This window comes from Panthera tigris, chromosome B2, assembly GCF_018350195.1.
Source record: "Panthera tigris isolate Pti1 chromosome B2, P.tigris_Pti1_mat1.1, whole genome shotgun sequence".
In the NCBI taxonomy this organism is placed as follows: domain Eukaryota; kingdom Metazoa; phylum Chordata; class Mammalia; order Carnivora; family Felidae; genus Panthera; species Panthera tigris.
Genome location: NC_056664.1, coordinates 30,499,513 through 30,516,518, shown reverse-complemented (window position 1 = coordinate 30,516,518; position 17,006 = coordinate 30,499,513). Strand labels below are relative to the sequence as shown.

General features: G+C 50.1%; 1 protein-coding gene and 1 long non-coding RNA gene across 3 annotated transcripts; one reads left to right on the top strand and one right to left on the bottom strand.

Annotated features, from left to right (window-relative positions):
- Positions 1-1,014: 1,014 nt before the first annotated feature.
- Positions 1,015-3,418, bottom strand: LOC122238587. 2 transcript variants are annotated; one of them, XR_006217560.1, is made up of 2 exons: positions 2,974-3,418; positions 1,015-1,273 (listed from the first exon to the last, which is right to left on the bottom strand). It is a non-coding gene; the product is annotated as an uncharacterized LOC122238587 (long non-coding RNA). The 2 variants fall into 2 exon arrangements; XR_006217561.1 differs by lacking the exon at positions 2,974-3,418 and adding an exon at positions 1,367-1,441.
- On the top strand, positions 1,493-15,761 carry ABHD16A (abhydrolase domain containing 16A, phospholipase). The gene is made up of 20 exons (XM_042985989.1): positions 1,493-1,684; positions 2,673-2,729; positions 3,431-3,497; positions 3,707-3,793; positions 6,865-6,950; positions 8,616-8,689; positions 8,849-8,971; positions 11,113-11,227; positions 11,320-11,421; positions 12,349-12,412; positions 12,829-12,878; positions 13,203-13,326; positions 13,783-13,887; positions 14,119-14,182; positions 14,436-14,492; positions 14,639-14,701; positions 14,829-14,905; positions 14,990-15,088; positions 15,189-15,235; positions 15,428-15,761. The coding sequence occupies exons 1-20, from the start codon at positions 1,553-1,555 to the stop codon at positions 15,509-15,511; spliced, it is 1,677 nt and encodes a 558-aa protein (XP_042841923.1). The 5' UTR covers positions 1,493-1,552; the 3' UTR covers positions 15,512-15,761.
- The last annotated feature ends 1,245 nt before the right edge of the window (positions 15,762-17,006 follow it).

Below are 17,006 nucleotides of genomic sequence, written 5' to 3'. Positions count from 1 at the left end.
TTGTGTTTTTTTTTTTTTTTTTTTTTTTTAGAGAGAGAGAGAGCACAAGTGAGTGAGGGGTAGGGAAAGAGAATCACAGGAGGAGCAGAGAGAGAGAGAGAAAGAAAGAGAAACAGGGAAGCAGGGTTCCCCCAAAGCAGGGCTTGTGCTTACCTGATGTGGGACTCCAACTCACAAACCACGACATCATGACATCATGACTTGAGCTGAAGTCAGATGCTTAACAACTGAGCCACCCAGGCACCCTAGCTCTAATAGTTCTTAATGTGTTATTTACTTTTAAAGGTTATTTACTTTTAAAGTAGTATATATGGCATATATATTTTTATATTTTTATTTTTTACTGAGAGAAGAGAGAGAGCACGTGAACAGGGGAGGGATGGGGGGTGTGGGGGGGTTACAGAGAATCAGAAGCTGGCTCTGCACTGACAGCAGTGAGTCCGATGTGGGGCTCGAACTTGTGAACTGTGAGGTCATGACCTGAGCCAAAGTTGTACGGTCAACTGACTGAGCCACCCAGGAGCCACTTTAATGTTTTTTTATTTTAATTCCAGTTGGTTGACATACAGTGTTATAATAGTTTCAGGTGTACAATATACTGATTCAACATTTCCATGCATCACAGGGTACTCATCCCAACAAGTGCATGCCTTAATCCCCATCACCTATTTAATCCATGTCCCCCCTGCCCCCGGTATTAGCTGGATGCTGATTACATCGATATACTCAAATGGTGCACTTTTATGTATATATGCTTAGTGCAATAAAAAGCTAAAGAATTTACATATAATGTAGGTGTAACGTACAAAGAAAAGACAAACCTGTCTATTTAATAACAGTATTACCATTTCAAAGATCCTCTATGCTGTGTTACACTATTCTAAATTTGCTCTTTATCTTGCACTTACTTGACCATTAAATTTTCTTTTTGAAACGGGGTGTCAGGTTGTATGTAATCTATGGCTTTCTTTTTTCCAGTCAGTACTACGGTTTTGAGGTTCATCTACGCTTAAGAACGATAATGTATCCTTTATTTTTTAAACCAGTATTTCACACACGTTAACAATACTGAGTCCTCCTATCCATATCCATGACTGCGACGTAGCTCTCCACTTACTCAAGCCTTCAGTTTACCTCTTTCAAAAACTTCTGTAATTCTTTTCATAAAATCTTGCATTTCTTTGATTTGATGTATTCCTAGACACCTTTTCTTTTCCGTTGCTCTGGTCAAGTGCTCCTAATCCTGCCTCTCGTTCCCACTTCGCTCGAGAGTCTGCCAATATTAAGGGACAGAAATAAGTGACTGGACTACACCTGATAAAGTTGTAACTCTCCGCGTTCCAAACGCCTCCAACTAATTTCTGACCATCGCTCTACCCGTAGGTCCAATTGCCCGAAGCCCGTCTCAGGCAGCGCGGAAAATGTCTCCGCTCCGCACGAGGCGGAGCCGGTACGTGCTGACGTCAAGGGCACGCAATACCTTAGAGGCCGGGGAAGGGCGGGGCCAGCAGGGGGACCTGCTGCTGGGAGAGCAGCGGCCCGAGCGGGGGCCATGGCGAAGCTGCTGAGCTGCGTCCTAGGCCCCCGGCTCTACAAAATCTACCGGGAAAGAGACTCGGAAAGGGCCCCGTCCGGCGTCCCCGAGACTCCAACTTCAGTCACTACCCCCCCTTCCAGCTCCTGGGTGAGTCGAGTTCTCCCCTGGTCAAAAACATGGTACGGCCCAAACCCCTTTGCGGCCTTTGCTCCCCAGAAGCGCCCATTATTGGAAATCGGGGGAGCCTGGTTGTCAAGCCAGTTGTCTGCGAAGTGCTCTTTGTGCTTCCTGGGTTAAAGTCACGCCTGCGGACTGGCTGCCTCCTTTATCGCGGTTTGCCACCGCTTTCTCATTCCGACTACCACTCCTTGCTTTTTCCTCTCGCGGCCCCCCACCCTGTCTGTCGTGGTTCGTGCTGGTCCCATTTGACTCTACGTCCTGGAAGAGACCCTGCGCGGATTCGAGAGCTGGATGATTTTGCCGTCAAACTCTCGATTTCTTCCTGCTAGGTGCCTTCCCTGGTTCTGTTTTATCTTCCCTTTACCCTGGCCTTGAATTTCAACATGACTTGAATATGTCACGGACCCGCTGCCCCCCACCCAACCGCCCAACCTACTTTGGAGACCCCAGGGTCCTTGCGTTCGTGAAAGCTGAGGGTGGTGGTAGGTTGTGCCCCTACACGGTCTCCACCTTTTTATTGGTAGTCTCAGATTATGTTTACTGTCCTCTACAAACCGTCCACCCTCAGCCACATTCTCTTCTTTAATCACCCCACTGTTATTTTTGTTCTTTCCCTCTTAAAGTTGTTATGGTGCCTTTCCTTTCTGCTGCTCTAACCCCTCTCCCCATATGCACATGCCCACAACCCATCTGAAACTGGGAGCAGAAATCATCCAGTGATGTTTTCACTTTTGCTCCCAAGTCCAGCCCCGTATGTTCTCACCGTCTGGGGTAGGAAATGAGGTTTGGAGTGGGGGTGGGGGGTGGGAAGAGGGGCTTCTGTGGGAGACAGGGATGTCCCAGGAGGGATAGCTTTGAAGGCTAGAACCAGAGGACACGAATCAGGGCTTTCAAAAGAGAAGGGGAAGGACTTGTCAATGGACACGGCCCTTGACACAGCCATCTGCTTTGGCAGGATACATACTATCAACCCCGTGCCCTGGAGAAGCATGCGGACAGCATCCTGGCACTGGTACGTCTGCCCTGCCATCTGGGACTACTGCATCTTTTCCGACCCACTTGCCCTCCCGAATTTTCTCCCCCGCAGCTTGGGAGAAGGCAGTGCCCCTGGGGGTGGGGGATGTTCTGGGCTCTGCAAGAGACTTCAACACACACACGGACGGACGTGCTGTCAAGTGCACACACTTGGCAGTCCCCTTTGGTGTGTGCATTTTTTTTCTCTGGGGCAGCCTGAGCCCTGAGGAAACTGTGCTTACTTTTGGGACCATCTGCAGGTGCTGAGTCCTGTGGTCCCCAGTGACCTGTCCTCCCTGGCAACTAACCTCTTTGGCTGCAAAGACAGCTGTTTTCTCTGGCAGGGTTCCTATGGTGACGTTTGTGCATCTCTTAGGGACCAGGCCAAGCGCTGTCCTGAGTGGGCTGAGTGAAAAGGCTTGATTAACTTGAGTAGAAAGAGAAACTGGCCTTTCAATGTGATGAAATTATGTCTGGAGATGAGGAAGAAAACAGAACCCGTACCTAATTTTACCAGCCTCTGTTATGCTCTGATACATTGCCTTTCAACAAATATTAAGCACCTACTGTGTCATGCACAGAATAGGTACTTGATATGATCTCCCTCAGGTTATCCACTTTGCTCAGAGGTTAGGCCTGGAAATGGCAGACCTGTGTGTGTGTGTGTATTGATTGCTTGTCCCCATCTCTCTGCTGCAGGCTTCAGTCTTCTGGTCCATCTCTTATTACTCCTCTCCCTTCGCCTTCTTCTACTTATACAGGAAAGGTCAGTGTGGTTTCAAAGGTGGTGGGCAGGTTGTTGGCAGCTGAGCTGACCCCCCCTAAAGAGGAGAGGGGACCTGAGAGGATGGCTTGGCTTCCCTCTTCCATCAGGCGTCTTCTTCCTCAGAGGGCATGGCTGTCCCAAAGAGAGGGTATGGGGTGGGGGTTGGGGCAGTGGGGAGAGCTTCTCATGTGATGCCTCTCCCCTCCCAGGTTACTTGAGCTTGTCCAAAGTGGTGCCGTTTTCTCACTATGCGGGGACACTGCTGCTACTCCTGGCAGGAGTGGCCTGCCTCCGAGGTAGGTTGAGAGGGAGCCTGGTTTGGATCTATCCCTCACTGGGTAAATATTTATGAAGTCACTTCTGCAAATACAGTTTTGTGTTGGGCCCTGAGGGGGAATAATTGGGAATGTTGAAGGCATGATCTTTTTCTTAAAGGGCGTGGTTGTAAGTAGGAAAAGCTAATTGGCAGAACACTTTGCTATTATCTAGAAGAGATGCATATACCCTACAATAATTCCACATATGTCCGTATATATGTTTGTAATAATCCAAAACTGGAAACAAGTCCATGGCCACAAATAGTAGGATGGCAGGGAGTCTCGTTCTAGGGCAGAACACAATACAGCAATGCAAATGAACAAATTGAAGCTACACTCAGCAACACAGATGAGTCTCACAATTGTAATGTTGAATGCAAGAAGAAGACTAACAAGGGGCGCCTGGGTGGCTGACTCGGTTAAACGTCCAACTTTGGCTCAGGTCATGATCTCGCGGTCCATGAGTTCGAACCCTGCGTCGGCTCTATGCTGACAGCTTAGAGCCTGGAGCCTGTTTCAGATTCTGTATCTCCCTCTCTCTCTGACCCTAGCCCATTCATGCTCTGTCTCTCTCTCTCTGTCAAAAATAAATAAGCATTAAAAAAAATTTTTTTTAAAAGAAGAAGACTAACAAATGATGTATGCAGTGTGTTTCTACTTATGTAAAGTTCAAGAGGGACGCATATAGAAGTGGCAAAACACAGGCATGCTTATCTTGAAAGTCAGGAGAGTGATTACCTGGGAGAGGGAGGGAACAGGATAGGGAGGGCTCCTGGAGGGACGTGACTTTGTTCTCTTCCTTGACTAGGGTGATGGTCACAGGAATGTTTGCTTCGTATTTTTTAAACTGGATATATATTGGACACACGTATGTTATATCTCACAACTTAAAAATGAAGAGACAGTCCAAATCATTGCCCCTCGGCAGATGCATGTGAAGAAAACTGGGTGAGGGGATGCTTGGAGAGAGGTGGTAGGCTAGGAGCTGCATGGCTGCAGTCATATCCAGCCTGGGGCGGGGACCTTCTGCCTTCGATGTCCTGCCTCCTGATCTCCATTGGGGTGGGCTCCCTCATCAGAGAGGCGTTCCCTGACCACCTCTCCTAAAAGTAGCTTCCAGTCCTGGGTTTTGTCTTATTTTTAAATTTTACATATTTATTTAAGTTTTGTTTTTTTTTGTTTTTTGTTTTTTTTTTTTTTGAGAGGGAGAGAGAGAGAATGAGTGGGAGAGGGGCAGAGAGAGGGAGACCAAGGATCTCGAAGTGGGCTCTGTGCTGACAGCAGAGAGCCTGATGTGGGGCTTGAACTCAAGAACTATGAGATCATGAGTTGGATGCCTAACCAACTGAGCCACCCAGGCAGCCCAAATTTTATTTATTCTTAATTTGGGTACATAAATTAAATATAGAGAAGTCCAGAGAACAAAGTGTCATGAACTAAAATGCTTATATTCTGTCATGTAGCTTCACATACTTTTTGTCAATAAAGTTCTTTTTTTTTTTTTTTAATTTTTTAACGTTTATTTATTTTTGAGACAGAGAGAGACAGAGCATGAATGGGGGAGGGTCAGAGAGAGAGGGAGACACAGAACCTGAAACAGGCTCCAGGCTCTGAGCGGTCAGCACAGAGCCCGACGCGGGGCTCGAACTCACGGACCGCAAGATCATGACCTGAGCTGAAGTCGGACACTTAACCACCTGAGCCACCCAGGCGCCCCTTGTCAATAAAGTTCTGAAGCATTGCATTCAGAGTTGGCATTCCTGTTGGAATCTTCCCCACTTCTGTGTTCCTCTTTCCCCAGAGGTAACCATTGTCACTTGGTGTGGTTTCTTTCCTGGTCCACATTTTTATCCTTTTATGAAAGATATACCTCATTTGATCAAATCTAAGCTGTTAGGAATTGTAAAATACATTCCAATTTCAGTTTTCAAATGTGAAAAACAATGCATTTTAGAATCTATGAAATATGGTAAGCATAAACCATATATAGCCATTCATTTGTGCATTTTGCCTTTTTGACACAAATGGCATCACATTATACAAATCATTCTGCACCTTCCTTCATTCTTAGTATTGTCTGGGGTCTCTACCCTTGATAATAATAGCATTCTAGTTGATTCTGGTTTTCTTCTTTATATCACTTAATCCTCTCTGAAATGTTCTTGTTTACTTGCTTATTGTCTTTCTCCAGCCCCACCCCACCCCCAGCCAAAGTACTAGCTCTCCGGGCTGGGACCTGTGTGTCTTGTTTCCTGCTATCTCCCATGTCAGGACAGGGCCTGGCATATGACACCTGTTGGGTCAACGGAAGCAGAGAAGTCAGGGTTTGAGACTCCTTGGCAGTGAAGGGAGAGCAGATGTGATCGCCAAAGGGCCAGGTGAAGAGAGGAACGAGTGCAGTGTTGAGGATGGCTCTTATTTCAGAGAGGGAAGTAGAATGGAGGCAGGGGAGGAGTGGTCCAGGATTCAGAAGGTGGCAAAGATGGGCCCAGGAAGCAGAGGAGAAGGAGTCTCAGGGGACAGGAATAGTGCAGAGAGGCATAGTTGCAAGAGAGTGGGGATGGAGGAAGGAGACTTCGGGTTCGGTGAGGAAGTGATTACGGGGCAAGAGCAGGAGCCATGAGGCCAGATGACAGGGAGTTAGACTATACAGAAGAGAGATGGAAAGCAAGCAGTGAAGAAGGGTGGCAGGGAAAAAAGAGACCAGTGTTCACAAGGGTGAACAGTAAGGTTGCATGACGGTGTGTTGCATGCAACAGTAAGGTTGCATGACTAGCAAAGTGAACATTCTGGAATGTTGAGGGTTGCCAACCTATAAAGAAACAAACTGAAGAAGCTGGGTAGCAGAACACTGAAGCCAGTTGCTAGATATGGAGGAAGGGGGTCAGCTCAACTCTCCTATTTCCCCAGACCCTGGGCCACCTGTTCCTTTCCCTCCCACTTCCCTTTCCAGGGCCTTCTCCGTGCCCATCTCCAATCCTCTTCCTGAAACTTACTCAGCTTGCTCTTCCCAGTTTTCCTAACACTGTCTCCTATCCTCTCTCTACCAGGCATCGGCCGCTGGACCAACCCCCAGTACCGGCAGTTCATCACCATCTTGGAGGCAACACATAGGAACCACTCTGCAGAAAACAAGGTAAGGGGTCCCAGGAAAGGTGCCAGACAGGTGCCCTGGCAGCAGCTTTCTCAGCTGCCTCTCCAGAGCACTGGGTACCAGCTTCTGTCAGGGCGAGTTGTGTTGCCATCTATGGCAGTAGGTTTTTGCTTGCACATTGCTATAGCCCTTCTCCCCTGTGCAAGTGAACTGTCCACCCAGAGAATTTTCCTCCCTACCACTTCTAACGGGATGTTCCACTAGAACAATCCTCCACCCTTCTCCCCTCCATCTGTAAGAATTGTCTAGATGTGGAAATATTCCACATCTTAGAAGGGGGTCTTCTCTCTGTCACAGCAGCTCGGTTCTGTAAGTGTTGTTTATTTTGGCTGTGTGCATTGAACACCATGCTAGTTTTGTTCAGGGATGGGTCAAGATGGACAGGTGTGTCCACTGTTGTGCCCAGAAGCACAGCGTGGCGCCAGGAGGGAGAAAAGCCAGGGCATAGTGTCCTTGGAGTTGTGCCAGCCCAGCTGGTGCTGGAGTGTGATTATCTTTGAGAAGGGGCTTTGGGGCCCTATAAAGCTCTTCCCTGTTAGGGATTCCTGGGATCAAAGAGCTGTGACCCTACCATCGCTGTGTTACTGGTTGTTCCACGCCGCCGTTTACAGAGCTATGTAATGATGCTCTACCACGCCGCTGTCTGAGGCATTTTGCGTACGCCCTTCCCAATCCTCACAATAGCCACACGAGGTGGCATTATTATACCTCTGAGGAAACAGGAAAAAAGAGGTTAAGTGACAAGCAGAGTCACAGAGCAAAGGAAGGGGCTGGGTCTGGATTTGAGGCCTGGTCTGAGCAAAGCCTGCTTGAAATTTGCTTTTCTTCCATTTTGTTTTGTTTTGCCATTTACATTTTTTTACAGTGTTTCTGTTGTTCTTCCTTAGTCAAGTTATTTTTGAAAATGTCAAAAAAATTTCCTGTGACAGAAAATAAAAAGAGCTCTCAAAATAGAGCACTGGGGAGCTCTTAGGGTGAGGGAGGGGGTACAGCAGAGAGTCAGACACAGCTCCCGCCACCCTCAGAGAGCGCGTGGACAGACTTCGTGGGGTGACTGGAGGCATCGATAGCCTGGCTGGCATCACCAGCCCATGGCTGCCGAAGGTGAGAGAAGGCAGGTGGCTGTGAGGATGGAGCAGAGAGGGCTTCGTTCAGGAGGTGATTCCAATGCAAAGGAACCACTCACTGTAGACATTACTTTCCCTTGTTCCCTCTCACCCAACCTTAGGACAGTCATTTTGATCCTCTAGGGCAACATCATGTAAAGGACCCGGTGGGGGAAAGGGGTATGACCAGCCAACAGACCCCGCCCCCACTTCCTCCCTCAAAAGCACCAGCACCTCCAGCCACCCCTTCTTGGGGTGGGTCAGTTTTATATTTTGGAAAAGCAAAGAGTGTTGAGTAGTTCTTCTGGAAGCAGACAGGCCAGTTTTGATACCTGATAGGGTATCCTCTCTTGCCTGATTTTTCTGGCTGTGACAGAGCTTACCCTCTATGAACTAGGAGTGTGTTGACCTCGACTTGTCTCCCTATGATGCGTGGGGGCCAGTCCTGTGGATGAGGGTGCCAAGGGTGGGTAGGTGGGCCTGCCCCAATTTCTTAGTTTCCCTTTTCCTCCCCTCCTCTTTCTCTCCCTGCCCACCACAGAGGCAGCTCGCCAACTACAACTTTGACTTCAAGAGCTGGCCAGTGGACTTCCACTGGGAAGAGCCCAGCAGCCGGTGAGGCCCCAGTTCTTTCACTCCATCCTGCTCTGTCCTGTCCCACACCTCTGTCCCCATCTTGGGCCCCAGGGCCTCCTTTCCAGGGCCATCTCCTAATTCCTGGACCTCAGCTTGCTGCTTCTGACTCCAACCTCCCCTACATCTTTCCATCCTCAGGAAGGAGTCTCGAGGGGGCCCTTCCCGCCAGGGCGTGGCCCTGCTTCGCCCAGAGCCCCTGCATCGGGGGACAGCAGACACTCTCCTCAACCGGGTCAAGAAGCTGCCTTGTCAGATCACCAGGTGAGAAGCAGCAGGGAAGAGAGGCCATCTGGGGTGGAGGGGACATCGGGTGAGGACTCCAGGACTGGGTGCTATGGATAAAATAGCTGCCATTTATTGGGCCTAGTGCTATGTATTTTGTATTATTTGTGATGGTTTTTAATCTACATTTATATGTGAAGAAAAGAGGCTCAGGGAGGTGTAGTCTCACAGATGGTGAATGAAGGGTTGGGATATTAATAATTCTGTCTGACACAAAAGCTCTTTTATTTTATTATTATTATTTTTAATTAATTAATTTACTTGTTTATAAATGTTTATTTATTTTTGAGAGAGAGAGCTGGGGAGGGGCAGAGAGAGGAAAAGACAGAGGTCCCAAAGTGGGCTCAGTGCTTACAGCAGAGAGCCCAGTGTGGGGCTCGAACCCGCGAATGGCAAGATCATGGCCTGAGCCAAAGACAGACGCTTAACTGACTGAGACATCCAGGTGCTGCTAAAATTTATTTAAGTAAGCTCTACACCCAACATGGGCCTTGAACTCACAACCCCAAGAGCAAGAGCCACATGCTTTACCGACTAAGCCAGCCAGACACCCCACAAAAGCCCTTCTAACGAGGCTGAGAGAGAACAATGAGGTTGAGAGTGTGGTGGAGACACATAGCCTTAGCTGGAGTGGCATCTGGTGACAGCTGTGCCCCTGACCTGGCCTCTCTACTCCTAGATTCTTCTGCCTTAAGCAAGCTACAATTTCTGCATCCATGAATAACGCACTTTATAGGATTGGTATATTAAGTAGAGTAACATATTCAGAAGGGTTACTACTTTGCCTGGGTACTTGACAGCAAAGCCCAAGTTGTGGCTACTGATGATGTCAGAAGTGACAACAGTAAGCCTTCCTCCCTTACAGTAGAGCAGATGCTGTGGCAATTTTCTATTGTTGGGGGCTGGGAGGCAGTTCCAAGATACCAAGGAAAGGGATGGATTTAGTGATCAGTGTTGCCTGGGTGACGATTGGTCAGAGGGACAAACCAAATTTGCGGTTTTGAGGGGATGCCGGACAGGGTGGTACATACCTGTTTTTTTCTGGGGACAAATCCTATTTCAGGATTAACTGGAAATGGTTAATTGTCTTTTTCAGATACCTACCACAGCTTATCTGTCTAGATTAGTGCATTTGTTCAGTAAATATTTATTAAGCCCCTCTTTGTCAGGCTCTAGCCACCTGCTACGTGGCAGAATAGGGCATATTGCAGAACAGAACAGTCAGGTCTCTGCCCTGGTGGAGTCTGCAGTCTAGTGTGGTGTATTTCAAACTACCGTCCATTCATGAATCTTGAAATCGAGTGAATTACAGCTGTCATTTTTTAAAGTATTACAGGGGGCCTTTAAATAAGTTGCATTTATACATTAACAGAATCATAGTTAATAATAACTTTGCTTTGGGGTCCGTGTGTGGCTCAGTTGGCTGAGTATCTGACTCTTGATTTCGGCTCAGGTCATGATCTCATAGTCGTGAGATCAAGCCCCGTGTCAGGCTCCACGCTGAGTGTGGAGCCTGCTTGCGATTCTCTCTCTCCCTGTCTCTCTCTCTCTCTCTCTCTCTCTCTGCTTCTCTCTCTCTCTCTCTCTCCCCCACCTGTGCACGCACTCTCTCTAAATAAATAAATAAACATTTAAAAATTAAAAAGAATAGGGGCGCCTGGGTGGCTCAGTCGGTTAAGCGGCTGACTTTGGCTCAGGTCATGATCTCGCGGTCTGTGAGTTCCAGCCCCACGTTAGGCTCTGTCCTGACAGCTCCCGGCCTGGAGCCTGCTTCCGATTCTGTATCTCCCTCTCTTTTAATTAATAAGAATTACTTATCGCATATAGAAAATATTATCTCCTAAAATTTTCAATATTATAAATATAGATGTGTGTACTGGGCCACAATATAAAATGTGCATATTATAAAGGTTGTAGTAAAAAAATTTTTGAAGAACACCAGCCTGGTACATATATTACTTCATTATGTCCTGAAAGAGGAGAACAAAGCTGTAAAGGTCAAGAAACAAAACTGTAAAGGTCAGGGGTGAAGCAGGCCCCAGAGTCTCTGAGTGCTAGGGCTAGGATAATCCCTGGGTCCTACTGAGGTCAAGGGTTCGTTAACCCCATGTTCCCCACAGCTACTTGGTGGCGCACACTCTGGGGCGCCGGATGCTATATCCAGGCTCAGTGTACCTGCTCCAGAAGGCCCTCATGCCCATGCTGCTGCAGGGCCAGGCCCGGCTGGTGGAAGAGGTGAGGCCCCTGCCCCCACCCCACCCCCGATGGTCCTTCTCCCCCTACCAGGGATGTGACCTCCTGCCCCTCACAACATCTCCCCCACTCAGTGCAACGGGCGCCGGGCAAAGCTGCTGGCCTGCGATGGCAACGAGATTGACACCATGTTTGTGGACCGGCGGGGGACGGCTGAGCCTCAGGGACAGAAGCTGGTGAGAGGGAGCAGGGAACCCAGCCCAAAAGTGGTGTGGGGAGAGCAGTGGAGGTTCTGGGGACCTCAGTTCTACATCTGGCCCTAAGAAGTACATCTGGGGATAATCCCATCTCCCACCCCACCCTCAAGACATGTTGCCATAGGAAAACCCTACCACAGGGAAATAGATGAAGTAGGAGTTGACATTCAAGGACCAAAAAGTAATCTTGTAATAGTCACCACTTAGTATTTATCACATAGAAGGCATATATTTAATCCTCAAAACAACCCTGTAGAAGAGGTACTATTTTTAGGAGAGCCCATTTTACAGATGATGAAACTGAGCCTGGGATAATTTCCCAGACCACACAGTAAGTGAGAGAGCTGGGATTTGAACCCAGGTAGCCTGGCCTCCAGTATATCCTGCCTCCATGAGGGAGCCATGGAAAGAGCACTGAGTCAGCAGTCCAGGGAGCTGACTCCTGGTTCCGGCACTGCCCAGCTGCTATGAGAATCCATGCAAGCTCCACCATCTCTGAGTTTGGGCTCGGGGCCCCATGAAATTAAAGTTTATCTGACTCTAAGTCTGGGGCCCAGAGATGGAAAGTGATTGGCATGCCACACAAAAGAAACAGTCATGAAAAAAATAGACCCAAAAACTAGAAAGGAAAAAAATATCCATAGCCCCATTTCTGAGAGCTGTCCCCCGGTGGTCTTCCAAGGAAAACGACACTGCTGAGTGGTCGAGCAGTTCGTCTTCCTCGGTTTGCTAAGCTTTTGCATCCACTCTGCCTCTCATGCACCTTGTAAAATTAGAAGTTTCTATTCCCGTTGAAGACAACAGACCCTTTCCTCTTCCCTGTAAAGCTCCCACGTCCTGCCACACGGGGGATTTTCAGTCCCAGCTTGGCTCCTTCCCAGCCCTCCTTCCTGCTTCCTTCCGTAGGTGATCTGCTGTGAGGGGAACGCAGGCTTCTATGAGGTGGGCTGCATTTCTACACCTCTGGAAGGTAGGCCCAGGGCACAATACTCGTCTCTGCCCTTCGGAATGGAATGTCCCCACCTTCCCACACCAGTATAACTTCCCTGGGCCAGATCACCTTATCTGAGTGAGGTTTGAAATTCTCACATTTGGGGGGGAGTTTACTCCCCATTCGCTTTGCCAACCTTACACTCCCTCCCTTTGGGCTGTGTCCCTAACATTATGGCCTTCATTCTGTCCCCATGACATAATCACATCTCTCCCTTCTGCTGCCTCAGAACCTCTGGTGTCATCTCCCCATTCTGAGAAAGCTTGGAGTTACTCACCTCTAAATTTGGGGTTGTTTAGAGCTTCCATGTTGTGTTGGTCTTTCCCCCCGGGGCTGGAGGTGGGGGAGGTGTGGGCCACAAGGTCATAGCCCCTCCTCCTCCTCCTGTGTTGCAGCTGGATATTCTGTCCTGGGCTGGAATCATCCAGGCTTTGCTGGAAGCACGGTGAGACACTCTCTGAAATCCCTTGCTTTTCCTGAATTTATGGTTATGGTCTGTCTCCCTCTGGTCAGCCACTGGAATTAGGAAAAGGGGTGTATATTTCTCTGGTGGCTCTCACTCATCTGTCACCTGGGCGCCAAGGGCAGGGAACCATGACGCCACCCCACAGTGAGAAGTGGCATTTCTGGAGAGTGCGGGCCCTCTCGCCACCCTTCTCTTCTGCACCCTCTGTCTCTTGTAGGGTAGCTCTGTGCTGGAAGCGTGCAAGTGGCCCATGAACCAGCCTCTGGTGCTAATCCATTCCTGCGTTTGCCCTTCTTCCTGCAGGGGGTGCCATTTCCTCAGAATGAGGCCAATGCCATGGATGTGGTGGTCCAGTTTGCCATCCACCGCCTGGGCTTCCAGCCCCAGGACATCATCATCTATGCCTGGTCCATCGGTGGCTTCACTGGTACCAGCCTACCCCCACCCTGGGCAAATTATGCCACCCCCAGCCCCTTAAAGAGCAGTAGGGAAATGCCCTGAGGGCCCAGCAGTGGGGTAGAGGCTTAAGGGAGGAGAGGACGGAGGAGGGATATCTGCGTGTGTCTGGAAGATGGTATCCTATTTGTATACGTTCACATTTCCTTCTACCTTATGCCCATTATGAAAAGAAGCAGACCAGGGTCCTGGAGGGGGGAGATCAGGGAAGTTAAGTTTTCCTCTGCACGTGGTCTTCGATGCACTTTGATATTCTCTCTCCGTCTTCTCCATACAGTGCCCTGGCCAAGTGAAGTGAGGGGTTAAGGGGGACCTGGGGCTAACCTAGTAGAGATGATTGTGTCAGCCTGTAGGGTCAATGGGACAAAGATGGGGTGGTGGGCAGGAGCCCCTCGGTCCTCACCTTTCTTCCTTGTTCTGGTACCAGCCACATGGGCAGCCATGTCCTACCCAGACATTAGTGCCGTGATCCTGGATGCCTCCTTTGATGACTTGGTGCCCTTGGCCTTGAAGGTTATGCCAGATAGCTGGAGTGAGTGCAGCTCCCAGGCCTGCCTTTCCAGGGAAGGGGTGGGCTGGAACTGGGAACTATTGTAACTGGAGATGGTTCCTTTTTATGTAGGTGGGGAGTGGGTCACCCAACGGGATGAAAAGCAGGAGGGCTCCCCTGTCTGGGGCCTTAGTTTTCTTTGTGAACAGTGGGGAACTATATGTTGTGCAAGGGCTTTGTCTCTGCCATCCCGTCACTCTGATCCCACTCTAGGGGGCCTTGTGACCAGGACCGTGAGGCAGCATCTCAATCTGAACAACGCAGAACAGCTGTGCAGGTGAGGGCAGGCCAGTAACCGGCGTGTAACTCCCTTCCCCACTTCCCCACTGTACAGGCTTTGCTGGGTATTCAAGCAGATCTCCCAGTAAGGCCAGAATGTGGGCCATGCCTGTTCTTAAATATTTTCTCACCCCTGAGTGAAGGGCTAGCCTGTGGGGCCCTGCTATAGTAGGGGGTTAGGCTGCAGCCAGTGCAAGGGTGGGGTGGCCACTTGTCCCCTCTCCCTCTGAGCACCACACTGTCCTCTGAAGGTACCAGGGCCCTGTGTTGCTGATCCGCAGAACCAAGGATGAGATCATCACCACCACGTGAGTGCCTGGGAGCCTCTGCCCTCCTAGATCCCAGATGTAGCTAGGAAGTTGCCCTTCCCACCTCTGCCCACCAGAAACCTAGGTATCCAGACCCTTCCTCCCCAACCTCCAGCCCCTCCAGTGTACACTGTTCTCACCCCCAGGGTTCCTGAGGACATCATGTCCAACCGAGGCAATGACCTCCTGCTGAAGCTCCTACAGTATCGGTAAGCGGGAGTGTATGTGCATGTGTTTACTGACACTGGTGTGGCAAGGGAGGGAGGGAAGAGGGTTTAGGGATGAGGAGTGAAGAGAATTGGGTCCTGACCTCTCGTCCTGGTGCTCCCTCTGTAGGTATCCCCGTGTAATGGCAGAGGAGGGTCTTCGAGTGGTGAGGCAGTGGCTGGAAGCCTCCTCACAGCTGGAGGAAGGTGCAGGGGGACGCGGTGAGGCCTTTGGGTGGGGGCCTGGCCGGGCCAGGTCACTGACAAGCCCTCCTTTCTCTCCCTGAGCAGCCTCGATTTATAGCCGTTGGGAGGTGGAGGAGGACTGGTGCCTGTCCGTCCTCCGCTCCTACCAGGCAGAGCACGGGCCTGACTTCCCCTGGAGTGTGGGTAAGGACGTCCTGTGGCAGGAGGGGGTGTTGGGAAGAAGCCAGGAAGGAGGATGAATACCCAGATGTATGGCTCATGTGTGAGCGGCTCTTCTCCACAGGGGAGGACATGAGTGCAGACGGAAGGCGGCAGCTGGCCTTGTTTCTGGTGAGCTGAGGGGTGGCGGACAGGAAGGGGGTGCCGGGATGGCCAGGGGGCTTGGAGACAGGGGATACCATGTAAGCATTGGAAGTGGCAGCTTGTAGGGTATGGGAGGTGGTTTCAGAGGCTGTGGAGGTGTTTGGGGGTGCTGTATACTGCGGTGCTCTGCACCCCACCTGTCCTGCCCTCTTCCTTCAGGCTCAGAAGTATCTGCACAACTTCGAGGCCACGCACTGCACCCCGCTCCCGGCCCCGAACTTCCAGATGCCCTGGCACCTCTAGGGATCACAGTGGGACTCGTTCTGAAAGAGTGGGATAGGAGGAGACATGAGGAAGGCTCTTCTTATTTGTGATTCTCTGTGTTCACGTTGCTATTTATAGTTTGTGGAAAGTGGGGGGCTGTCCCCCTTCTCACTGCCCTATTGCACGTTTCCCCTCATCCATCTGGCAGTACCTAACCTTCCCCAACATATACCCCGCATTCAGTGAATGGATTATTCCTAATAATTAATAAAAAGGTATTTTTTCTACAGGCTGGCTAATTGTGTGACTTTCCAAGTGTCCAGGAGCCTGGGGCCGGTAGTGGGGACAGCTGAAGCTGCAAAGAGCTGGGCTTTGGGGAACCCGACTCCAGCCGGCCAACTTAACCCTCCCCATCCCTGCTGTTCTCCCAGGCCTCCAGCCCCCAACCTGAGCTGTCCTCATGCCGTGGGTCCCCAAGCCTCCCCATTGGCTAGTGTGTCTAGTAGTATCACATGTGCAGCCTCCCCAGCCCGCGCCCCAGTCCTTCCTGCATAACCCTGCAGCCACTGTAGGAGCTCACGGTTGCCCCCTCTTTGCTAAGAGCTCCAGAGCTTTCACTTACAAAGTGTTTTCTAGTACCTGATTTCCCCTACTTGGCTCTTCTACAGATTTCCAGCTCCAACCTGCATGGCTTCACCTTAAGTATCACCAGTTTTCCTTACTCAGCTCTTGCTGTTCCAAGGGGGAGTGAGGAACAGCCCACTCCCCATGTCTTCTGCGGCAAACCCTGCACACCTCTTCACCGTGCCTTTGTCACTCTCACGCATCTGTTGCAGTTCAGTGACAGGGCCTGCCAGGGACTGAGGCTTCCCAGAGCCACACTTCACCTTTCTGGACGCTATTAGAAGAAAATCCCTAAGTTGAACCCGAGGAAATTGGCTTCCTGTAACTTCTGTCCTATTTCCAATCCTCAGACTTCATGGAACAGAATGAGTTTTCCTCCCACCTGTCGGTTTGTTGCCTGGCCACCTTCTTCTTGGGAAACCTCTTTTAGCTGAAACGCTCCCAGGGTTACCCTCCTTGGTCCTCTGTTTTGAACAAGCTCAACGTGGGCAAGCAACAATGTTCTGATATCCTAGATAGCTTCTGGCTAATATCAGTGTCTCCTGGAACCCCAGGGCATGAAGCTCCTCCTCAGTCTCTGGGCAGGGGCTGTCTGCCCTCACCAGCTCACCAGCTCCTTCAGTGGGGGCATACTGAGTCTCCACTGGAAGGGTGATCTGAGACTTGTCAGGTGATATACCTGATAATTGGGGTCAAAAGAGAAGAGGTGGCCACAGCTCCAGAATGCTCCACCTTTAGCAAACACTGGAGAGTTGATACTGGCACTCTGTTCCTCTGTCCCATCCCAGGGGGCAAACAGGGTGGGGAGTGTGGAGCATGCTCCAGCTGGATGGTTCTGAACCTCACCTTCCAGGATCCACTAGGACAGTTAGTCTCCTGGAAAACAAGTCTGTTCAGTTAAGGTAACAAC